General features: G+C 47.8%; 1 protein-coding gene across 1 annotated transcript in view; it reads left to right on the top strand.

The window, feature by feature from the left end:
* Prep (prolyl endopeptidase) overlaps nt 1-25734 on the top strand; it is a 115146-nt gene that overhangs the window by 50898 nt on the left and 38514 nt on the right. Inside the window, exons 7-9 of the mRNA XM_076552356.1 lie at nt 4190-4295; nt 15472-15663; nt 19666-19863. Coding sequence (XP_076408471.1) covers nt 4190-4295; nt 15472-15663; nt 19666-19863 — 496 coding nt within the window. The remainder of the gene's footprint in view (nt 1-4189; nt 4296-15471; nt 15664-19665; nt 19864-25734) is intronic.

Raw genomic sequence — 25734 nt, 5'->3', positions numbered from 1 at the left:
GAAGAGCCCTGCTCCTTCCACCCCAAGGAGACAGGAGCAAAGTGGGTTACTATGTAGACTGTGTTTGTTTCTCCAATACCCTGGTTGAGGATAATGAAAAGCTGTTTAACCAGTAGATCACTGTTTTTTAGCTTATCTGTAGAACCCCGTGTTCTTTGTTCAGCTAGACATTGGCCTCTGTCCGGGTGTTTTTATATACAGATACCAGCAGGTTTTTTATTCCTTAGTTATTTTCTCGTTGGACTAAATCAGTACTCTAAATGTAAGCCAGATGACATCACAGACCTAAGCTGTCAGCATGTTGACATATGAAACTTTATAGTAGTAAGAATGGTGACTTCCAGCTTTGATCCCTACCGGTAGCTTCAGGGAAGTAAGTACATCTAGTGTCAGCATACAACACTGTCTCATTTATAATGATTCTTGGAGTTTTGCTTGTATTAATATTTTATCAAGAAAAAAAAGTAACCATGACTTTAAGGAAATTTTGCCTAAAATGTTGTAAAATAAAAGGTGTGAAAACCAGAAAGTTGGGAGTTCCATACTTCATCATTGGTCAGATTAATGTTATCGTTTGTCTTTTGGGCAGTGTTTTTAGTGGGTTGCTTACAGATAGTGGTCTCTATAGCCACTATCATACACTGAAACAATGATACTTTGTGGCGGAGGACCTGAGGACCTGGGCTGTCTTAAGGAGCCATGGCCTTCATTTTCTTTTTAGGAAAATCAGTGTATCCATTACAGTCAGAAAGACCTCCATGTAAGCAGAACGCCTGTCCTCCCAGTAATCTCTAGAAAAAAATTCTTTAAAATTGCCTTAAAATACTCTAAGAGGCTAAGCAACTGTTGTTACTGATTAATTATTAGTGGAGAAAGGTATTTTTCCTAATCTGTACATTCTGAGGAAAACAACTTACGGTGATTTTGAGGTTGCCAGCTTGAGCATTGAAAATGTAGAGGTGTTTCCAGTTAAGCAGATTTTTGTGGCTCTGAGCATATCTGCATTGTGGTGATCCAGGAGGAGGACTCCTGACTGACTTCACTGTGGCAACAGGGTGCCCCAGGACTTCTGCCTTAGAGTAAACATGAACTGCTGTGACTGTTAGTCCATCGGTGGAGGAGAGCTCCTGGGATGCTCTAGAAGCACCAGGTCCGGTGCTGTAGCATGAGAGTTGCCGTCTGTCTTTCAGGTGACCGAGGCGCTCCAGCTTAAGTGGGCGCCGTTTGTGATTGGTGTGGCATGGCCTTAAGCTGCCGGCTGTGCAGGTTCTGTCTGTTTTCAAAGGACAGGAGAGCAAGTGTGAAGCAATGTTCCTGAGATGGCTTTGGACGATAGTTAATAAAGTTATAATTGTGGATTACTGATACTTTCAATATAGGACAGTCTAAAAAGGTGGGACTAAAAATTTGAGCATTAGTTTGCTAGCTTTCTTAATTTAAAACTGAAAAGAAATAAAATGTGTGACTTTTAGATCAATCTGAAATGAAAGAGAAAGGTTCACAAAGAAGTTGATTGTGAGTTGTCATAAGTGGTACATGTGTGTAATCTTAGCACTTTGTAAGTGGAGACACGAGTTGTCATAGTGGTACATGTATTCCTAGCACTCAGTAAGTAGAGAAGGGAGGACCAGGAAGCAAATTGAAGGCCACCTGTGGTTGCATAGTGAGTTCAAGGCCAGCCTGAGCTACATGAGGTACTGTCTCAAAAATGGGTATTTTTTAATGGTGGTAGCTAAGTGATGGCCTGTGTTTAGTGTGTATGAATCCCAGGTTCAGTCCCCAGAACAAGAACAAAGAAAAAAAGAAAGCAAGATGAATAGAACACTCGAAAGAATTGCTTACTCTGGTTCGTAAAACTTCAGATTCTCAGATTGGATATTGAAAACCAAATTGTGTTTCGTTCATTTCCAGGCCCACTAGACAGTGGGGTCGAGTTCTTCACTGGCCATGCTGGTGTGTATGGTTCTAGCCTCAGCTCCTGCCCCACACAGCTGGAAAGCGGAACAGGAGAGATTAAAGAGCAGTTTGCAGAACTTGGTCAGCAGGTAGTTGGGAGTGATGCCTGAGAGGTTACTCCTGCAGTTGTTCCAGCCTTCTGCCTCCAGGTGTTCTAGGGACCCCACACGAGGATGGAGACCTGGACACTTCATTCTCACTGAAGCAAAGATCCAAAGAGACTGGAGCTACTAGAGCTGTGAAACCGGGCACTGAAGGTGGGAACTTCCCACGAAGCGTCCAGGGGTTCACTTCAGGTCCCCTGTGGCTTCAGCTGTCTATCAAGAGGTGTGTGCATTGAATGATGCTCCCTAGTTCAGGCTCAGCACAGCACCCAGGAGCTGTAACTGACAGCTGCTAAAGTCTGGTCACCATGTTCTGACCCTGGTGACAAAGCCTTTTGAGCATCCAGGGGCATGGTGACACCTGGAGAGGCCACATGTTCACAGTCAGGATGCAGACCCTCGCCAGCAAGGCTGCAGAGCAAGCCTGAATGGAGCCAGCTGGTTTGCCAGGAAATTAATTGACTCAAAACATTTTATAGGCAGATTAGAAAGGAAAAAAAAAATCTAGACAATGTTCCAATTGCCCAGAATCTGATTCAGAAGTCAATACATGTTTAATGAAGCAGAATAATGTGACCTCAAGCCATAAAAAGCCTTCATCACAGGAGTAGACTCAGGAATGGCCAATGAGTTAGCAAAGATTTTTAAAAACTGTAGGAATCATTTACAAAGGCTCTTAGAAAATGTTAGGCAGGGCCAGGTGAAGCACAGTGTCTGTTTGAAATGCCAGGATAGAGACAAGGCTGTTCTTAAGATGTAAACGAGGTGAAAAAAGAAAAAGAAACCTGTTACGTTTGATAAAGTACACAAACCCGCAGATCTGAGAAGCGCGGTGAATCCCGGTACACCGTTACAGCCAAGACTGTTGAGATTGACTTGCAAATGAATGAAAGGAACAAGAAAATAGTGAAAGCCTCCAGAGGATAAACACACATTACATGTAGATAAACAGGGACTCGAAACGACAGCTCTGAAGCAGTGACTGCCCACGAGCAATGCCAAGACGCCTCCCTGTGAGGCCTACTCTGGTGCTCTTCTTAAAGCTACAGACCTTCACCGCATGTCCTGACTCCTTTACTAAGATCTCTTCCTGTTCCTCACGACATTTGTCCATGAGGAATGTGTGGCATAGTTCCATATTTAAGTGTTTGTCTTCTCTGTTAGTTGTGGCATTTCCCTGAGTTGTTCGCTAATACATCCTTAACACAGAGAAACAAAACAGACGTGAGTTTGTATATAGATCCGTAGACTCTGTCTGTGGAATGACCAAATAAAAGAGTAATAGTTGGTAACTCTAACAGGGTTCTCCAGGGAACAAGAACCAACGTGTGTGTGTGTGTGTGTGTGTGTGTGTGTGTGTGTGTGTGTGTGTGTGTGTGTGTGTGTGTGTGTGTGTTTATAAAGACAAAATTTTAAGAAATCACCTCATTACTGTGGATGCTTGCCAGTTCTTGAAATAGCCGAGTGAACTAACAAGTTGGAAACTCTGGGAACAGTGGTACTTAAGTCCTGAACAGTCTACTTCCTATTCTATTAAGACCCTTCTCTGGTTGCACAAGGTGCACCACATGGAGGAAAGTATGCTTTGCTCCATGTCCGCGCCTTTAAACACAACTTTATCCAAGAGCTGCTGCTACAGAACCATCTAGATCAATGCTCAACCAAATGTCTGGGCACTGTGGCTCAGCCAAGTTGACATAGTAAACAATCATATGTTGGAGTTTAGAGTGAAGACATTGACTTTGAAGTTACTTTTTCCCTTAGCATTTGTTATAATTGGATGTAAAGTGTCCTCCACGGCCTCTTGAACATTTGGACCCCAGCTGCTGGTTTTGTTTTGAGAGGTTGTAGGTCCTTGAAGGGGTGAGGCCCTGAAGGAATACGTCATTGTGGCGTAGCCCAGCCTGGTTTCCTGTCGGTCTGTTTCCTGACCTATGGGATATGACCAAGCTTCTGCTGCATGCCGTCCCTGCCATGGCAGAGGGTAGCCCCTTAAGATTAGTCCTTTCTCCCTGGAGAGGCTTCTGGTCAACTGTTGGGTCACATTGATGGGAACAGTAATAATGCCTACTCCCCAGGCTGCTGAGAGCAAGTCCCCTGACTCGGCTTACACTGTCGTCTCTCTGCAGCTGTCTGATGACGGTCGCTACGTCCTGCTGTCCATCTGGGAGGGATGTGATCCGGTAAACCGACTGTGGTACTGTGACCTCCAGAAGGAATCCAGCGGTATCACTGGTAAGTTATTTAAGTCTTACGTAACTACCCTAGGATACCCAGTTAAAAAGGTGGTGTGTCAGCCTTGCAGTGGACTCTCAGTCAGCCATCTTTCTTCCTACCACACCATCTCAGTTCATAGAAATGGTTGTGCTCTTGCATGTGATAGAAACAAGGAGATGAGGCTGGCTGCTTGCATTTTCCCTGCAGATCGAGGTCAAGCATGTCTTCTGCACCTGCTTGTGAAGAGGTCCTGTGTGGTAGGGAGAAGCTGGGGTATTGGCCTGTAGCGGTTTATAGTCATAAGAGTTGTTAGGATGTAAACTGTCCCAGGCATGTGGTTAGTACAAAGGTGGGTGTTTACCAGATTAACAGGTAATCGTACGATGGCCCCTCCTGAATCATGCACGCGGTGACAGCCAGCGTTTGCTTTCTGAAGCCACATGTGTCACCGTAGTGAGCACAGAACCAGCCTATTGAGAATTGAGGGCAGTCAGTGGGCGGATGGTGCACACCCTTAACTCCAGCACCAGGGAGGCAGAGGCAGGCGAATCTGGGCATCTGAGGCCAGCAGGGGCTCATGATGATTTAAAAGGTGACCTGCTATACTAAGGTCAGGCATTAAAGCTTTCGGCTCCATAATTTACTGTGTTGGAGTTTGACCAGCCCTGAAAATCTGTCACATAGCTGATTACCAGATGAGGATGCCTAACAAATTAGTGTAAAATAGTGATTATTTCAGAGACCCTTCACATGGGATTCCAAAATACACAATTCTAAATACATTTCTGAATAATTTATTCGCCTCGTTAATAGTATCGAACATTCTGATATGAAGATACTTCCTTTTGGTTGGGTATTACTTCATTTAAACTGCTGAGCAAGGTCTACATGCTGCCTTTCTGGCCATCACCGAACACACATAGCCATGCAGCAGGATGGTCAGTAATATATTGTAGCAGTGCTATCCATACAGAACTACAGCCACCACATCGGTGTTCACATTCTCTGTAAGGAGCAAGCCACTGGATCTGTGCAGAGCTGAGCAGACCTCTTGAGATGGAGCCCAAATGAAACATGGTTGCTGTCCTTGCCCACAACCGGTGTTTCTTAGGCGGTAGAGAGGATTTGGGCTTCCCCTGGCTTATTAAATCCCCAGTTAACAGTGCTCCTTCTCGAGAGCGCTGTTTGCATTCTGTTTTCAACTTCATCGTGCCTTTAAATTATTAAGTAGGATCATGCTATTAAAGGATACAAGCTAACAAATTGAAAAACACGAATTGCTTAACTTCAGATAGGTAAGGAAGTTCCGTCCACGTTTGTACTGAGCTGCAGTTGCTAGCTCCACGTGAATAACAGGTAGCGGTGTTACGTTTGTGAGGTAGATGGTTCCTGCGTGGCCTGTGGATGTGTGTGGGAGGGAAGTAGAGGTGGGGTGGGGGAGAGCATGACTATGAAGGAGGACTGCTGCAGAGAGTTGGCTTACGTGATTGTGGGAACCATTCAGGCAAGTGCGAGCTCTGTGGGGCCGGTTGTCAGGAAGGTCAGACAGGCTGATGCTGTCGTCCCTAAGTGGACCCTCTTCTCTAGGGAAGCCACGTGTCTAACCTTTTGACTTTTCAGTTGTTGAGCAAGGCTCAAGCGTTGTCAAGAACAGTACCCTGTGCTTTACTTGAATAACATCTGCAAAACACCCTGGCAGAAACACCTAAGTTAGTATGTTAGGTTAACTAGAGACGTTGGCTGGCCAGGCCCATAACCGTTGCCACGAGCTCATGGGAATCCACATGGAGAGCATAGATCAAAAGGCTCGCATGACACTGACCTGAGTTCACTGTCTCCATAAGGTTACTAACCGGGACAGTTTGGAGGTCACTGAAAGCATGTCGTCATCGTCTGTCCTACTCACAGAAGCAAGCTGACTTCTGAGTAACCGTCGGGGTGGGCGGAGCCAAAGCTGTGAGCCGCTGAAGGATGAGCCTTCTGCAGTGACAGCTGCGGGTTCCTGGGTAGTGCAGGGCCTGTCATCTTTTATTTATTACATTTTTAAAAGATTCATTTGTCCCTAAATATGTATGGGTATTTTGCCTGCGTGCATGTCTGTACCAGTTGAGGATGTTGGATCCCCGGACCTGGAGTTTTGGACAGTTGTGAACCACCATGCGGGTGCTGGGAATCAACCTGGAGGTCTCTGGTAAAAAGCTGGTGCTCTTTACCACTGAGCCATCTCACCAGCCTCTTTCTATAGTCACTGCTTCACTGGCCTTACATCGTGGGGGACAGAAGCCACAGTGGTTGGGATTGACCTACTGGGCCACGTACTCAGTTTCATACATAGGTTCTAAAAGTCACTTGCCTGGGACAGTGGTAGAGGCATCTTGTTTGTGATTTTCATACTCATCACTGGTTCAGTGTGAATCAGTCACATGATCACAGCTCTTTGAAGAAGCAATACAGTTGTTCCTTGATGACCGTATGTCATGGATTCCAGGACTCCCAGCAGACACCAGAATCCAGTCTGTTCCATAAAATGTCATAGTGTTCTCTTTGGACCTCACACACCTGTCTGTGTTTCACTTGTCTCTGGATGATTAGTGAGAGCCAAGACAGTATGAATGCTGTGTAAGCAGTTGCTGTTCTGCATCGGAGGGTAGTGACCAGTCTAATGTACAGTGTGGATGCGGTGTCTCTGTAGTGTCCGTTCAGTCTGGCTGGTCGGATCGGGCTGTGACTCCCACAGCAGTTAAGTGCCGTACCATGTGTGCTTAGCTTCTGAAGAGATTAAGTCAGTGTAGTCTAAAAAGGAGACAGCAGATGGGAATGGTGATTGTTAAGTTACTTACATGGTTCACATTAATTACAACTGAATATCTTGATTTGAAGGTGATTTTTCCCTTTCAGGTATCCGTGTCTGTGAATGGAAGAACAACACCTGTTTTACAGGGAATTGTAATAGTGAATGCAGAGGAAAGGGCTAACCAGGGTTTGGGTTCCTGGCATGTAGAGGCCTCCACCCTTCCCTCCTGCTTGTCCTTGACAGAAGGGGGTTTTGGAATCTCGACACGTTCGCTTTAGATAACAGAATAGTTAGGTTAAGGACATACTTGGAGGTTTTTTCTGTTTTTAATTCCTAAGCATCAAAGTTACTCTAAATACAGGTTTGGGGCATGAATTTGTTTACTGCAGCACAGATTCCCAGTCAGAAGCGCTCTCTGTGCCTCTGTGGGCAGCTGGTGGGAAGGGTCTCATTGTGCAAGCTGATGGGGGCAGAGTGTGTGTCTGATTGGCAGAGTGAATACCTCGCTCCTGCTCCTTATCTGCTCCCCACTTTTGTGATAATGTTAGGAGGAAGAGGATAGCCGCAGAACTTAAATGTCCTGGTTACCTTAAATGGTGGTGAGCTAAAAATTACACGGAATGTTAAAAAAAAAAAAAAAAAAAAAAAACTACCACTGTATTACCGAAACCCGAGTATTCCTTTTGATAACTCTAAAGCCCATTCATTCCTCAAGAGCAGAAAACAACGATCAGTATTTCTCAAGTAAATTCTTTGTTAGACGTTACAAAGTTGTCTTCCTTAAGAAGTGAGTAATTTCACTTCAGTGAGCTGCGTGAGCCTAGACCTCACTGTCTTTCACCCTCTGGGGTGTGCGTGTGTGCTCGTGTGTACCTGCTTGCGTGCATGCGTGCGTGAAAACAGTACTTGATGGTCTGCACCAGCTTGTGGCAGATAACTAGTTGACTAGTTAAGGTCCCTTTAGAGACCCTTGTTCAGATACTCTGCTTATAAGCCTTCCTCCTTCTGTACCAATAATAAAATTCATATTTATGCTGTTTTTTTTAACTTTCAAACCCCTTATATTAGGTACGCCATAAAAAATGTGCATTAATGCATATAACCCAGTGGTTTGGAGAAGTCATCATTTTAAAATTATTGATTATAATGACTTTTCTTAGGAAAATGGCAGTATGTCACAGTAGAGGAAAATTAGATTTTAAAAGATGACTGTTAGCAATCATTCCGTTCAGAGGCATCACATTCCATTGTTGTCACTTGAATGCTGGGGTGATTGGGGTATTAAATGCTGCATTTGTAAGTAATGTTTCCTGGGACCAGGTTCAGAGCTACACATGTGGATCCCTCCTTTAGTCTCCAGCCCCTCTCCCCCGAGTAACTCTATGGACTCAGTCTCCCCAAGGGGGTCACGTTGCTTCCTAGCACCCTTTAAAGACACAGATGTATACAAAGGAAGGAGGTTGCAAGAAGGATAAATAACACTAAGCATATTTTTAAAAACTGAGGAAGCCGTGTTTTTTTATGTTAGCAAAAGTTACTCTGTGTGTGTGTGTGTGTGTGTGTATGTGTGTGTAGCTTAAAAGAAATTACACCCACGGGGTGGTAATGCCAGCCCCTGCCCCAGAGCCATACATAGACCATCTAGTACAACTCCTAATAAAAGCCATGGAAAACCCCCTTTTGAGTGGTTGGTCAGGGAAGTCCAAGAGAGTCCCACAACAGTATGGCTGCTCTTGCCCTTGGCGCCTCCCAAAACTTGAAGGACTTGACCTGATCCAGAGGCCGCCTCCCTGAGGACAAGCTCTCATAGTCCTGGAAGATGCTCTGCAGGGTGCGGAAGGAGAGAGTAATAAATAGTCCTACCCAGCTGTGACACCTGTGAACCCCAACAGTATGGGAGGATATCCCCGAAGGTGCAGTGGGGGGACTTCCATCTCGGCAGTAGCCAGCCGCCATCTAACTGGGTCTGTGAGTTGGGCCGTTCAGTAGGAAGGAGTTCCTGCCATCTACTGTGAGCGTCGCCAACTGCACACGGCCACTGAGGCCATGGAACGTGGAGGAGAGCCCGCCACTGCCACTTGATCAATCCCGTGTAGTGTCTAACCTACGTTCAGAGGCCAGCGTGGCTCTCACACTTCGTTAAAGAAACTTATTTTTGCAGCAGACAGACCAGTCCAGAAAAACCACACTGGTCAAAATGCAGAGAGCTGCTGAGTGTGGAGTGCCTAGCTCCAGCAGATACAACACAGCCCCTGTACCTGAGGCTCGGGACATCATCAGAGCGGAGAGGATGGGAAAGCTGGATGAGCCAGAGGACAGGACACTTGCCCCGCAGTTGTGTCTGTGTACGGTAGAGAAGGTGCATCCAGGAAGTCTCCGCACTGTAGTCTCTTAAACGGTGCCTCAACATTGACAGTGGTTGACGTGTCAGTGTGAATGGGGGGAATCTTAGGACCCCTGGATGATGGTTTGGGGGAGTGGTCAGTCTTTCCAGGGGTGAGCCCCTATGTGGTTGCACAGTACCAAATGTAAGTCTTGAGAAGATACCCATGCACGTGACACTAAAGAGATTCGGCAGGTCGTATTTATGTGTGTGTATAACAATAGTAATTAAAAAGAGGCCGTGAATGGGGAGTGTGCTGCAAGAGTTGGTGGCGGGGGGGGGGGGGGGGGGGGTGTGCGGGGGAGTGTAAAGGCAACAGACATAAAATTAAACAAATAAAGATGTAGCTGCAGGCCAGCATAAGGAAATCCTCCACACCCAGGGGGTGGGAGACTTCTCCCTGATCAGGCTCAGCCTCTGAAAGCACCCTGAGTGTGTTATCCTTGGGATGTGGCAGTCCTGTGTAGTTCTTGTAAAGTATAAAAGCATCTTAATTCTGTTATTAGAGACCTTCACACATTTCCCCACGAGGTGTCGTTAATATCATTAATCATTTTCAAAGAAAGATGGAAGAGTCTTTGCTCTAGGAAAACCATAAGAGGATTTATTATAAGTTAATCTCCACCCAGTAAACAAATCAGTCCCCAGCGAGAAGCAGGCTTAACAAAAAGCCACGTTAACTTTATGGTGGAGAGGTTTGGGCATTGAATTCTGTTGGCCTCAGGGTGAATAAATGGCCAGGTACAGACAAAATGAGCAGACCCGAAAGGGTTAAGGAATGAAGCCATGTCTCCTGTAAAAGTAATTTTCATGTTGTTCATTTAAGTCAACAGGATTCTCACTTGTAAATAGAAAAAATGAAAGACCCCCATGGTGTAGCCAAAATACCTTTTTTAATTCTTTTTTTTTTTAATAATTTTTTTTTGCGCATTGCCTCTTATTTTTCCATTAGAGACTAGAGCGAGATTCCAGAGCACAAAGGGATTTCACAGGCTTCCTTTTGAAACGTGCTGCCCAGTGAGGGCCTGGCCCTTGAACTGATTTTCAGCACTCTACCATAGCGAGATTTGCAACCCATATTTATTGTTGTTTTTGTTGTTGTTTTCACTGTAGCAAAGAACCGGAAGCAATCTAGATGTCTAACAACAAGTGAGTGGATCATGAAAATTTGGTCTGTGTATCGAATGGAATACTAGCAGCTCTAAAGGAAAATACAGTCACAAATTGTGCAGGAAAATGGATGGACTTAGAATGCATACTATTCAGTGAGGTCACACAATCTCAGTAAGAAAAAAATACACAATTTCCCTCATGGGGAACCTAGCCTATAGCGTGTGTGTGTGTGTGTGTGTGTGTGTGTGTGTGTGTGTGTGTGTGTGTGTGTCTTTGTTTAAATATATATACGTGACTCTATTTTTATTTGTGTAAACATAAATATATTCATATATGTTTAGACAAAGATATGCATGGGTGCAGTATACCATAGAAAAGAGAGTAAGAAAGGTTAAACATTAGGGGATGTTGTAATGAACACTAGTTAGAGGATATAAAGCTAATTATTTTTCTAGTTCCGACTCTATCACTCCTTCATGGATTTTTCAGTTTTGGTGGTAGTAAAGTGTGGGACATATTTGTGAGTGTGAAATCCAGTGTGAAATTCCACAGCTGCTGCGTATCTGTCCTTATTATATAGAAGTCCATTGAGATGCATATGTAGACTTTGGGTCTAGTTAATGTCTGTGTGTGATGCTTTTGAATTCCAAGGTTTTATTTGTGTGTGTGTGTGTGTGTGTGTGTGTGTGTGTGTGTGTGTGTGTGTGTGTAATAAAGTTAATTTAAATGAAAACATATTAAACTTTACAGCTATTTTTACTCAAAGATGGCCACAGCTGGATTCTGATGTGCCAGGCTCAGTGTCCCTTTACAGCTGGCCAGCTCTTGAGAATTAGTGACATGCCCACAGGCTTGTCTGAGGTGTTGGTGTTGAGCAGAACCTGAGAGTGTGAGGAGCGTGGCCTCTCTGCACACTCACCTGTGTGCACTGCAGAGCCACAGGTCCATACTCAGTGGCTTCGGGTGGGTTGGGGTTGTAATAAATGCCATTGTCTCCGTGACCTTTTCAAGCAGAAACCCTAAGAAGGTTATGTTGTGAAATAACTGTTCACATCAAGAAATGCTTTATTGGCAGGGGGATAGTTAAAGAATCTGACATTTCACTGGATCAGGATTTGGTGTCCACAAATGTCATAGTCCAGAAAATAGAGTTTTATCGTTTTTACTACAAACAAATGAAGTTTTCTGATTATCTTCACATATTTGATTGGCAGCTAATGACTTACACTGTTGTTGCTCTAAGATGAGAGGGAGTGTGTGTGTGTGTGTGTGTGTGTGTGTGTGTGTGTGTGTGTGTGTATGTATGTAAAGCCTTGTTTTATGTGAACAAGTTACGATTGCCGTAGAGTGGGTCACCTACTGAGTACTTGTTTGAGGGGAGCAGTGTGCCACTTAAAAAGTTAAAAAGTGTATTTTTGCCTCATATGCAGCATTTAACCTCACATGAAGTATAATTGTAAGGTCTGCTCTGGGAGTTTGTCTGAGTGTGCACTCTGAGTAGCCCTTGGGCTGCGACAATTAAAGCACTGTCAACACTTCTGCAGGGATCTCCAAATACACTGTTGTTGGCAGAAAGGGACCAGAAGTCATAGAGAACAGCAATGGGGTGGAAGCAGGCGCCCAGGGCAGAGATGGGCTGGTCTCAAATGTTCCTGCTGGGGAAGGGGATGGACAGTGAAGGCCATGTGCTTCGCCACAGTTGAGAGACAGTGCAGGGGTGATTGATAGGTGAACATCCAGTCGGGGAAGGTCTGAGATGTGTACTAAGGAAGGTCTACCTTGGCATTAGAGGTGGAGCCGTAGACGAGGTAAGTATTTTCCCAAGATGCATGAGAGACACTGACCTTCACATGGAGGCCACAGCGATGCCTCTGAGGTCTGGAACTCTACATGCCAAGAGTTTAAAGTGTTCCTATGTTGGCTATATTTGAAGAGGGAAGCAAAAGGAAATAAGACCTTCACTGGAAGATTGGCCCTTTAACCCAGGCCCCAAGGGGTCCCACAAAGAAGGTTCCAAAGAATAAGATCAGCATCGCACAGAATCTTCACACAGAGACATTTGCTGTCATGAGAAGTGGAGCCACACCGTGCATCCGATGGTGGTAGTACTAGTTGACACACTAGAGTGGGATTATCAGGTCCCTAGTGTAAAGTGCGTTAAACACACTTTAAAAAGATAAACCATCCACATAATGCTGCTGTTAAAAAACAAAACAAAATCCTTAGAAGCATAAGCAAGAAATAAAGACTGTGAATGACCGTCAGATTAGAAAATTACTAATACTTTTAGTAAAGCACATGGCCATTATCATGATGAATACAGCTATTAAAGAGGACATTAAACACAGCAAAGGAGAGATTTAGTGAGAGAGAATATAAATGCAAAGAAATCCTAAAGTGCAGCCCACCAAGAAGTGGAAGGACTTGAGTTATTAGACATAGAGAACAAACTTCTCTACAAATGATAAACTACAGGTTGGGAACAGCCGTTCTGCAGAGGGCAGCTTAGGGCGGGTAACGGGGTGAAGAATGACTGGTCTAAGGAAATGCCGTGAGAATGATGTGACTATCTCAGTAAATACCAGAGTGTACGTTACAGCAAAACAGGAGTGCTTGCGTGAAGGTGTGTGGTGCAGGGGACTGATTGTGTGCAGACGTGAGATGCAGAGGAGTGCTTGCGTGAAGGTGTGTGGTGCAGGGGACTGATTGTGTGCAGACGTGCGATGCGGAGGAGTGCTTGTGTGAAGGTGTGTGGTGCAGGGGACTGATTGTGTGCAGACGTGCGGTGCGGAGGAGTGCTTGCGTGAAGGTGTGTGGTGCAGGGGACTGATTGTGTGCAGACCTGCGATGCAGAGGAGCGCTTGCTGGGGACAGTGAGGCACAGCCTCTAAAGGAGGCAGAACTGCTGTGTTGTGAAGGTGCTGAGGGACAGCCGGGTCGGCATAGCAGCGTCACAGAAGCCCCGCCCGGCCGTCCTCGTGATTCAGAATGACGTCACATTCCCTGTCGACCTTCCTGGGCTACGTTTCTCTGTTTCCAGTGGATTCCTTGTCTCTGAAATACTAACTCTTCACACTTAGGGCAATGGTGTGTTTTTATTTTAATGTCTCCTTAGAAAAAGCTCAACGGTGTGGTGTTTTTGTGTAGACCCCGCATTTCTAGGTCCATTCCTGGGTGTTCCAAGCCTGCCTCTTCTGTAAATGCAGACCTTCTCTCTGTTTTCAACAGGTTATTGCCAACATTTGGGGAGGCTTAAATTTTTATTTTTACTGCTGGTTTTATTGGTCTTAATTCAAATTACTTTTAAAAAATAATTTCACTGAATTTTTATTGTGGAGTAGTTACTAACAGTCACTTTAGAAATGATTTTCCGTGTTTCCTATGACTCTTAGTTGACGGTTGAGGAAATAACGCTAAACAGAATAAAGAGATCATTCAAGTTCCTGAAGTTAAACAGTGGGAGAGCTGGGATTTTGATCCAGATATGTCTGGCCGCAGGACTGGGTCTCCTGTGCTGGAATTACACTTTCCCTGAGATGTTTAATTCAACGACACGTGGAAAGATATTCTGTGGGTAAAAATAAGACATGGGTGTAAAGTATAAATACTTACTGAAGACATTGGGGTCGAAGTGAATTGTCCAGATTAAAATAGAATTTGCTGTGGAATTGAAGTCAGGAGACGTTTAGAGACTATCTATCGTCGTAGAGTTCGTGGATGTGTACATTTTCTAAGATGTTCACTGAGCCTGTGTGTCAGGTACATCATGAAACCGGTCCCTTCCAGTGAGCTTCTGACCCTTACAGGTGGTGCCGAGCCAGGATGATAGCAGATGTAGTTAGGACGTTTAGTGATGGCCACTCCACACCAGTTCTTAGGAAGGAAGGACTGGAAAGTGTCCCGGCTTCACTGAATACACCTTTTATTTGTATCTTCAGAGTGCCTGAAGCTGAGTATGAAGTAGCAAGTAAAACCCACAAGGAATCAGCTGTTAAATCAGCTCTATCTTGAGAGAAATGTCACCAAGCGTGTGCCTGTTAGAAGTGCCCAGCCTTTTGAGAGTGGGTCAGGCAGAGGACACAGCCCGAGTACCGCCGTGCCCGGGTACCGCCGTGCCCGAGTACCGCCGTGCCCGAGTACCGCCGCGCCCGGGTACCGCTGTGCCCGAGTACCACTAGCGCTCAGGAGGTGAGGCACGCGTTGGAATGTGCCGAAGTTGGCTTAGGTATGAAAAGCCTGTTGTGTGGGGACTTTATTCAGTGTGATGGGAAAGGCGCCACTGTGGACCGGGCTAGGGTATTAAGACATCGTGCTTTGTGGAATAGAGTGATTCAAGAGTGGCCGGGGGGAAAACCAGGCAGAAAGCTAATACTATAGGCCAGAGCTCGGACTTGGCACTGCTGATGTTCCTCAGGATCTGACCTGGGCTAGTAGCATGTTTAGCGGCATCTCTGATCTCCGCCACTAGATGGCAGTAGCAGTCCTCACCTGCTAAGTCACAGCAACCAAAATTATCTGTAGACTTCAAATGCCGCTTGGAAGAGGTGTGTCTGTTGTCCTGGTTGAGGACCACTGCGGTAGAACAGGTGGAGGGTGATGAGGACACTGAGGTGGCAGGGAAGGCAGGCTTTGATTTGAGACTTGCTCGGAAGAGGATTTAGCAGGTGTGTGGAATGGTAGGACAGGAGACGAGGTCTTGCAGTCTCCCCTCAGCACCAGAGTTTTCAAGCGCTCCTTGCCGTCCACTCACAGCTAGCCCTTGCTCATTCCTGCGTGTTGGCACTTCCAGTACCATCTGTGTCTTGAGCTTTATAGAAAGGAAAGAGTCCCTCACCTCCCTACACAGAAACCGGCATCCTTTCTTACAATATCAGAGGTGACAGGAATGCCTTGTCTCTTCCCAGGAATCCTGAACTGGGTAAAACTGATAGACAACTTTGAAGGAGAATATGACTACGTCACCAACGAGGGGACAGTGTTCACATTCAAGACGAACCGCAATTCTCCTAATTATCGTCTGATCAACATCGACTTCACGGACCCTGACGAGTCCAAGTGGAAAGTGCTTGTTCCAGAGCACGAGAAAGATGTCTTAGGTAAGAACGGTGGCTGCTTGGAAAGTGTGCCTGTGAGAACATCGACAGGTTGGTCCATCCACCTCACGGTCTGGTGACTGGTGCGTCAGTGCAGAACCTTTGGCTTGTGATTATTAGGAACGTCGTGCTTAAATAGTACACATTGTCTGAAAAAGAGTGACAACTCCTAACTGAAAGCTTTGTATCACCTTTGGCTGTTGGTTTCTACCTCTTGTAAATATGAGGGTGGATTTCTAGCCATCTTGCTAGAAAAGAGAACAGACTGCCCCTATATTTAATTGAAAGCTGCCATAGGCAATTACTCATTTGATCGAAAACGATATGCTGACTTATAAATAAATACATGAAAACTGAATTTATCTAGATGACTCACTAGTCTGGAGAGGTTTTTACACAAGAGTTCAGTCCTTCAATGTACCAATGAAGAGTCTGCTTGTGGGAAGTGAGCATCTACGGTAGGTGGACTGAGGAACTCTGAGGCCATTCAGAAGTGCCTCATATGAAGCGAAGAGCCACGCCCAGGCTGCAGAACAGCCCCTTCTCAGCCAGAACACGCCTGCAACGTGTTCTCCAGTGCCTTACACGTGTGTGCAGCCATGCAGACCCAGGTTCACATCTAGACCTGTGAGAAACTCCTCCCTGTCCACCAGGTTTGGCCGAAATTTCTGATAATGCTGGAGTGGACAGCGGAGAGCTGACCTCAGGATTTCTCACTGTGTCTTTTTCTACAGCCTCTGTGGCTCTTGAGGAAGCTGAGTTTGCTTGGGCTTCCCCCCAGCCTTGGGCGTCGGGATACCCCTCCACCCTCTGGTGATAATATCCCTACCTTCAACCCCCAAAATCAGTGTCAGACACACCCCAAGACAGCCCCACCTGCTCTTCCCTGCAGAATCCACACCTGCAGCTCGAGAGCCTCAGCTCAGCCCGGGTTTTCCATGAAGGTGGCAGCTGGCCGTGCCTCCCTGATCCTGCCACAGTGTAGGCATGCCAGGCGGTAGTCAGGGTAGTGCTTTGTCTCTCCCAAGCTTCAGTAAATAGAAGAGATTAACCCTGCTACTCAGCATGGGGAGAGACACTTATAGCGTACAGGAGTACCTTCCTGTCTTCCTCAAAAGCATCTACTCTGGCCTTCTTCTCTATTTGGATGCTGCGTCGGTCACAAGTTGTAGAGCAGGTGCTGGACCATTTCATTCCCTTGAGCATCCTCAGGCCAAAACCCTTTCAGTGTTACTTCGAGAGCCAGATGACTTCTGTCTGCACTGAGGCAGAACCAGCCACACGGGGTGGGTATAGCCAGGAGCACTGCCAGGGGACCATGCTCAGCCCTACTCTGTGGTTGACCGCATGTGTGGGTGAGTCTAAAGGATCCTGTGGACGCCTAAGGCTTTGTGTAGGTGCCCTGGTAATTTTTTAGGCACAACTTAGGTTGGAGTGGTAATTCTTGTAGAAGGAGTCTTCGTGGATGCTGTCAATGTTTCCTAACCATCTGAATTGTCTACCGTTGTGTTAAAACACATCCTTTCTCATTTATAAATTTAATGAAGTGAAGATAATGGCTGGAAATTGGGGGTGACAGATTTCCCGCTGTAGGCTCTTCCCATTGCAGGGAAGCCTGCAATATTCTCTGCGCTCATCACTTTCACAGAAGCAAAGCCGTTGGTACACCAGCAGCGCAGAATGCCCGATGGAGAAGACAGTCCAGAGCAGACTCAAAGGACAGCTACAAAGTCAGAGCTTTTATTTATGACATGCTACAAATCTCCTGCCCTTTGCCTACTCACTTGGTCTCTTGTATAACGTGGATGTTCTCGTGGTTAGCACGGCTCGATTATTCTCTGACGGCTGTAATTGACTCCATTTCCCCCCACGCTGCTTTCTTTAGAGCAGTAAGTCACGTGAGCACATGAGCTGTGCTGCTGAACGGAGCCCCTCCGAAGCAAGCGACTTTTGGATTTGTGAATTCTTAGTTAGCTTTGGCTTCGGAAAAGTTTGTGCAGTACTCAAAGCCACCCAAGATCAATGCCCTGACGGTCCTCCCTGTGGCCAGTGTCTTGATGTTCTCAGAAATAAGTACTCACATTCTCAGTTTCTTGGGTTACGAAACTAAGCAATGTCAAGAACAGCACCATGAAACCCAAGGAAAGCTTGACCTTTCAGTCTGTCTGGTCCGTGGCTTTCTGTCCTGTGACTTCATTCCTGGCTGTGGGTGGCATGTTCCTGCTTCCAGCTGGCTTCTGTGTCTCCCGTTCTGCCCCTTCCTTCCCTATGCTCTCTGTATAGCTCTGCTGCTGAGCGCTGAGCCGTGAGCTCCTGCCTGGGCCGTGGGAAGAGCTGACCTCTTTCCCTCACTCTCCATATGTCTGTGTCCACTTGACACTCTTGGAAAGAGAGAGCCTAAATTGAGGAACGGTTCCCGCTGGCGTGTGGCCTTGTCAATGGGACATTTTCTTGATTGCTGGTTGATAGGGGAAGATCAAAAGCCCACTGTGGATGGTGCCAGCTCTAGACAGGTTCCTGCCCTTGCTTTCCTGCAGTCACAGACTGTAACCTGCAGGCCAAGGAAAGCCTTGCCTCCCTAAGGTGGTTTTGGTCATGGTGTTTTTCACAGAAACTGAAACCAGGCTAGGAGGCCCTGTCACGTGGAGTCTGTCTCTTCACTTGGCTCCCGGCTTTGTCCCCGAGGTTCTTCCTGACATATCCCGGTGATGTGCCTCTTATTTCCCTCCAGCCGTCTGCAGACGTCCTTTATTGTGCATTTGCCTGTCAGCTGCATCATCCTGCACTGTCCTTACCTGGGCTTCCACTCAGCTGCCTCCTCACCAGTGGCTAACCAGGCCCCCACTTCCCCACAGCTCACCAGATGCCTCAAGACAGACCACCAGCACATCACCATCCCCCGAAACTAAATGGATTGCCTGTCTTGACGGCGTTCCCGTCTGCCCCTCCAGATCCTCACTCCCTCAGGCTTGCCTGGAGTCCTCTCCGCTGCCTTCACTCTGGCCTTGTCCCTGGAAGCCCTCCCACCCCACCCCGCACTTCCACACCCCTGCACTCCAGACAAAACTCATTCCTTGCTGAAGAGCTCGTACTTGTCTTGGGTCCTCAGCCTGTAGCATTTACGTCCACATTTTTCTGTTGTGTGGTCACAGGTGCGTCTGTGCCAGAGTGATCTCAGTGCCCTGCTTGTGTCTCCAGGACCTTGCAGGGTTTCTGATGATACACTGAGGGCTTAGTACATGTCTGTACTAAGTACAGAATTATAGAACACTCTTATGTACATGGAATATGACTTGACTTTGTGCTTTTCTTCTCTTTATCCCTTATAGCATGATATCAAATATAAGATAGGTATGTATGTAGGTATTTTCATTTCTTCCTGTTATTTTGACTGAGCCAATCACCTTATATGAGGGAAAGCCTTGTTCTGACTCAGAGTTTTAGAGGTTCCTGTCCGTGGCAAATTTGCTCTGTTGCTTCTGGTGAGCCATAGTGGGAATTGTAACTTAACCTCCACACCATCAGAAGTAAACCAGGAGGACGGGGGAGGGCTGGGGGCCTCACATCTTCCAGGACACAGTCCCATATAACTAACTTCCTTCTGCTTTGGAAGGTTCTACCTTCTCCCCCGGCCCCATGGGCTGAGGACCACGCCTTCACACATGGGCCTTCAGAATACCCTGCTGCTCTAGTTTGCCGCAGGGATACTTGCAGCCATGTGTCTAGTGTCCAGTCCGCAGGACTCATGCAAACTAAACACTCCACAGTTCTCAAGCCTGAGCTTTGTTTTGTTGTGTGTTGTATTGTCACAGTGAGTGCCAAAGGTGGACGTGGCAGCTGTCACCCTGCCGAAGACTGGGGGCAGGGTTAAAACAGATCCCAAAACGGCTTTGGAAGTGTCCTGATGGCACACACCAAGGGCTTCAGCGCTGCTGTCCAGTTAAATGAGTGACATGTTCTCTGATTTTCAAAGTGGCATCTGGTTTTCTCTCCGTGGCATTTCAGAGTGGGTGGCTTGCGTCAGGTCCAACTTCCTGGTCTTGTGCTACCTCCACGATGTGAAGAACATTCTGCAGCTCCACGACCTGACCACAGGTGCTCTCCTCAAGACCTTCCCACTGGACGTGGGCAGCGTGGTGGGCTACAGCGGGCGCAAAAAGGACTCCGAGATCTTCTACCAGTTCACGTCCTTTCTGTCTCCAGGTGAGAGGTTCTTGACCGGGGTGAGGTGGAGTCTTCTGGGAAATGGCAGTTTGATGATGTTTGTACCTAACACGGGCTGGACTGTAGACAGAGCCCCTTAGAGCAAATCAGGTTTTCAGAACAAAGGAAGAGAAAAACTGTATTCCCACTAACTCCGGCTGGGGCGGAAACAGCTTTTATTCCTTGTTCTCAGTGCCAAAAATGTAACTAACCCTTATTCCAGGCCTTGATCTGCGCAAAGACTCACAGTGTAGGTGACATCGACAAACCCCATGAACAGCCATACACAGCTTGCAGAATGCCTCCCAGAATAAGCTGTAGTTCTGAAAGTGCATGGAAAGAACGTGTGTTACCTTGGATCTGATGGGCAAGGAAGGTGCTTCAAAGATGAGATTTTACACTTTCTGGCATGAGTTCGTTTTTCCCAAAGTAAAGTAATTCTGTCTTACGCTTTCTGTGAGGCCAGTCACATTCATCTTGCTTTGTGTGGACTTTTTCTCTCCTCCACCGGATAGAGTTGTAGCCACACGTATATTGTGTTTTGCCCCAGGAGTCTGCTCAGTTGGCAGTTTGTAGCTGACCAGGCAAACTCTGTCTTTAAAGCAGCCTGGCTGAAAAAGCTCCCACACTTGTCTTGTTCGTTTGCCAGGCTCCTCGGGAGCACTTCCTGTCCCTCTGATCTGTCACCATTGTGTGCTGGGGAGAACCGGCAGGTGATGAAGTGACCATCCTCCTTGGGATGTGACCAGATTGCAGTGATGCCTCATCCGGATGCAATTCTCTTTGAGCCTCCGAGTCCATAAGAAATCTTAGCGTCATGACAGTCTGGTGACAGGGCTATTAAAGCTGAGAGAGTGATGTCCATCAGTAAGTTGGGGTGCGTCAGGCTTTACTGCCCAGGGGATTGAGAGGAGCTAGGACAGGAGCCCAGGAGAGTAGAAGCAGGCCCAGAGCTGGAAGTCAGGAGCCCTGACCTTTACCCCTGTATCCCCGGAACCTGGAGCTCAACAGTAACCAGTGAGCTGTCACGGGACCCACTTCTTATTCTCAAGCTTTCACTGGTTCTGGACATTTTACTTTCAACTCTCATGTCTCCCATCGTTTAAATGAATGAAGGACACAGACTAGGGGTGACTCTTCTGCTCTTAATAAAATTCAGGGTCTCGGGGCCCGTAACCTCCTCCAGTGACCCCACGTGACTATTTATTTCATGAACAGGATCATCATTATCGGAGGGAAGGGGCTGCTTGTCCCAGTGGGAAATGATGTTTCTGTGCCAGGTGATGAAATGCTGCCTGTGGCGGTGGCCGTGAAGATTGGAGAGAAAAGTGTGTTCCTAGTTGCGTGCTACTGGCTGCTTCCAAGAAAGCTTTAATTTGTTACTGTAATGCTCCGTTTGTCTCCCTGTCTCCTCTCGCCCATTTCCCCCATCCTTCCCTTCGCTCTGAATGTAATTGATACCTAAAACCCGAGAATGGGTTTCCAGACTCAGGCCTTCTAAAGCCAAGTGCAAAGCAGCCATCGAGTAATTAAAGAAGTTCTCGGGAAAGCAAGAACTCTCTGAATATGCACATCCAGACACAGATGGTATTCGAAAGGTGGCCTGGGCCAGTCTGTAGATTAGCATTTCACTCCTGCAGTCAGTAGCAGAGGCCTGAGATGATAAATACAGCCCCAGCTTCCCATTGTGAGCATGTGTTACATCTAGCAAGGACATCAGCTGACGTCATATCCCATGGTGGTACATGGTAAGGACACATCTTGAGCCCAGACCATTTGTGACTTTTGCCCCGCAGGTCCAGCCTGGGAAGAAACAGGCAGTCAGGACAGTCTGGGACAGGATACAGTGACTCCCTGTGACACAGACTACTTAGAACTTGAACTGATTAAGTTTGTACTTGTGGGAGCGTAGGGGTTGCCTGGGGTTGCCTTCAGCCAGATTTGAACTGCAAAGGACAGATTTGAGTACACCAGGACAGCAGCTTCTAGGCCTAACTCTGGGAGGCAGAGAAGAAAAAGCCTTTCACATGTTTTGGGAAGACAAAAAAATTTTTTAAGAGCTTTGGCTTTCATGTTTTGTTTTTACTCCCTTTTTATAGCATTAAATCCAGCCATGTAATATAGCAGATAAGATGCCTACCTGAGTTACAGAACCCCGTTGCCTTCTCTTCATGTGGACAATGTTGGAGATCCCTCTGGCCCTTTTCCCCAGCTCTTCCCAGTGCTCTCTTCCCTAACTCCCTCTTCTCCCTTCTCAGCCCACACCAGCTGCTCTCCCTGTCTCTGTCCATCCTCAGCCCACACCAGCTGCTCTCCTTGTCTCTGTCCTCAGCCCACACCAGCTGCTCTCCCTGTCTCTGTCCTCAGCCCACACCAGCTGCTCTCCTTGTCTCTGTCCTCAGCCCACACCAGCTGCTCTCCCTGTCTCTGTCCATCCTCAGCCCACACCAGCTGCTCTCCCTGTCTCTGTCCATCCTCAGCCCACACCAGCTGCTCTCCCTGTCTCTGTCCATCCTCAGCCCACACCAGCTGCTCTCCTTGTCTCTGTCCATCCTCAGCCCACACCAGCTGCTCTCCCTGTCTCTGTCCTCAGCCCACACCAGCTGCTCTCCCTGTCTCTGTCCTCAGCCCACACCAGCTGCTCTCCTTGTCTCTGTCCTCAGCCCACACCAGCTGCTCTCCTTGTCTCTGTCCTCAGCCCACACCAGCTGCTCTCCTTGTCTCTGTCCTCAGCCCACACCAGCTGCTCTCCCTGTCTCTGTCCATCCTCAGCCCACACCAGCTGCTCTCCCTGTCTCTGTCCATCCTCAGCCCACACCAGCTGCTCTCCTTGTCTCTGTCCATCCTCAGCTCACACCAGCTGCTCTCCTTGTCTCTGTCCATCCTCAGCCCACACCAGCTGCTCTCCCTGTCTCTGTCCATCCTCAGCTCACACCAGCTGCTCTCCCTGTCTCTGTCCTCAGCCCACACCAGCTGCTCTCCTTGTCTCTGTCCTCAGCCCACACCAGCTGCTCTCCCTGTCTCTGTCCATCCTCAGCCCACACCAGCTGCTCTCCTTGTCTCTGTCCTCAGCCCACACCAGCTGCTCTCCTTGTCTCTGTCCTCAGCCCATACCAGCTGCTCTCCTTGTCTCTGTCCTCAGCCCACACCAGCTGCTCTCCCTGTCTCTGTCCATCCTCAGCCCACACCAGCTGCTCTCCCTGTCTCTGTCCATCCTCAGCTCACACCAGCTGCTCTCCCTGTCTCTGTCCTCAGCCCACACCAGCTGCTCTCCCTGTCTCTGTCCTCAGCCCACACCAGCTGCTCTCCCTGTCTCTGTCCTCAGCCCACACCAGCTGCTCTCCTTGTCTCTGTCCATCCTCAGCCCACACCAGCTGCTCTCCCTGTCTCTGTCCTCAGCCCACACCAGCTGCTCTCCCTGTCTCTGTCCATCCTCAGCCCACACCAGCTGCTCTCCTTGTCTCTGTCCTCAGCCCACACCAGCTGCTCTCCTTGTCTCTGTCCTCAGCCCACACCAGCTGCTCTCCTTGTCTCTGTCCTCAGCCCACACCAGCTGCTTTCCTTGTCTCTGTCCTCAGCCCACACCAGCTGCTCTCCCTGTCTCTGTCCTCAGCCCACACCAGCTGCTTTCCTTGTCTCTGTCCTCAGCCCACACCAGCTGCTCTCCTTGTCTCTGTCCTCAGCCCACACCAGCTGCTCTCCTTGTCTCTGTCCATCCTCAGCCCACACCAGCTGCTCTCCTTGTCTCTGTCCATCCTCAGCCCACACCAGCTGCTCTCCTTGTCTCTGTCCTCAGCCCACACCAGCTGCTCTCCCTGTCTCTGTCCTCAGCCCACACCAGCTGCTCTCCCTGTCTCTGTCCATCCTCAGCCCACACCAGCTGCTCTCCTTGTCTCTGTCCATCCTCAGCTCACACCAGCTGCTCTCCCTGTCTCTGTCCTCAGCCCACACCAGCTGCTCTCCTTGTCTCTGTCCTCAGCACACACCAGCTGCTTTCCTTGTCTCTGTCCATCCTCAGCCCACACCAGCTGCTCTCCTTGTCTCTGTCCTCAGCCCACACCAGCTGCTCTCCTTGTCTCTGTCCTCAGCCCACACCAGCTGCTCTCCCTGTCTCTGTCCTCAGCCCACACCAGCTGCTCTCCCTGTCTCTGTCCATCCTCAGCCCACACCAGCTGCTCTCCTTGTCTCTGTCCATCCTCAGCCCACACCAGCTGCTCTCCCTGTCTCTGTCCATCCTCAGCCCACACCAGCTGCTCTCCTTGTCTCTGTCCTCAGCCCACACCAGCTGCTCTCCTTGTCTCTGTCCTCAGCACACACCAGCTGCTCTCCTTGTCTCTGTCCATCCTCAGCTCACACCAGCTGCTCTCCTTGTCTCTGTCCTCAGCCCACACCAGCTGCTCTCCTTGTCTCTGTCCTCAGCACACACCAGCTGCTTTCCTTGTCTCTGTCCTCAGCACACACCAGCTGCTCTCCTTGTCTCTGTCCATCCTCAGCTCACACCAGCTGCTCTCCTTGTCTCTGTCCTCAGCCCACACCAGCTGCTCTCCCTGTCTCTGTCCTCAGCCCACACCAGCTGCTCTCCTTGTCTCTGTCCTCAGCCCACACCAGCTGCTCTCCCTGTCTCTGTCCTCAGCCCACACCAGCTGCTCTCCTTGTCTCTGTCCTCAGCCCACACCAGCTGCTTTCCTTGTCTCTGTCCTCAGCCCACACCAGCTGCTTTCCCTGTCTCTGTCCATCCTCAGCCCACACCAGCTGCTCTCCTTGTCTCTGTCCTCAGCCCACACCAGCTGCTCTCCTTGTCTCTGTCCTCAGCACACACCAGCTGCTTTCCTTGTCTCTGTCCATCCTCAGCCCACACCAGCTGCTCTCCTTGTCTCTGTCCTCAGCCCACACCAGCTGCTCTCCTTGTCTCTGTCCATCCTCAGCCCACACCAGCTGCTCTCCCTGTCTCTGTCCTCAGCTCACACCAGCTGCTCTCCTTGTCTCTGTCCTCAGCACACACCAGCTGCTCTCCCTGTCTTCATCTTACTGTTGTAATGACATCACTTTCATCAGGAAACATCTTAAGGCCACACACTCCTTCCGTAATGGAGTTCTTTCAATCTTGAATTCACTTTTAGACAGCTTTCTGCTGTTTGTGGTCCAGAATGTTTTCTTCAAGGCCACTTTCCCTGTCCTTTCCCTACATGATCAGGTGAGACATGATGTATCAGTAGGTTACAGTAGTTCACATTATAGTATTAAGAGTGTGCAGTAGACTAACCTGGGCTAACCCAGATGACTATACACAGGGAATATTGATAACATACATTTATCATAGAAACCATCAAGCTTATGCCTCCCTCCTTCATGGAACCATTTGTGTGCATTTATACAGAATGGAGGGAAGTATGGGTCACTCCTTTTAATGATAACCAGCCTCTGTTGTGTATTCATTTCATTCTGCTTTTAGAATTGTATCAGCTTATCTGAATAAACAGCAATGTAGAATCTGCCTGTTCCTCTCCGTCTTTCATTGGGGAATTTAATTCCAGTTCCTGGTGGCTTGTCTGAGCTCTTAATTCTAGCCCCCAAATCCTTCATTATTTGTGGTGACATCAAGGCGAATCAGGTGATCACGAGGCACGTGCTTGCTCATTATTCCATCTTGTTTTTGTTGCAATGTTTGGAACATCTTTTTCTCCCTGATTTAGGGGTGTGTGTGTGTGTGTGTGTGTGTGTGTGTGTGTGTGGTAGGTACCCTGTACTGATTTAAAAACCCTCACTCACTGTCATATAGTTGTATACATACATACAGAATATTGTTTCTCAGCTGCTAGAGAAATACCTACAGAGAGGTTGAAAGGAAAGAGAGCTGCCATTTTAATCCAT

Source organism: Peromyscus maniculatus, chromosome 16 (genome assembly GCF_049852395.1).
Source record: "Peromyscus maniculatus bairdii isolate BWxNUB_F1_BW_parent chromosome 16, HU_Pman_BW_mat_3.1, whole genome shotgun sequence".
NCBI classification, from domain to species: Eukaryota; Metazoa; Chordata; class Mammalia; order Rodentia; family Cricetidae; genus Peromyscus; species Peromyscus maniculatus.
Note: the sequence above shows the minus strand (reverse complement) of the source record. Positions and strands in the feature narration are given on the sequence as shown.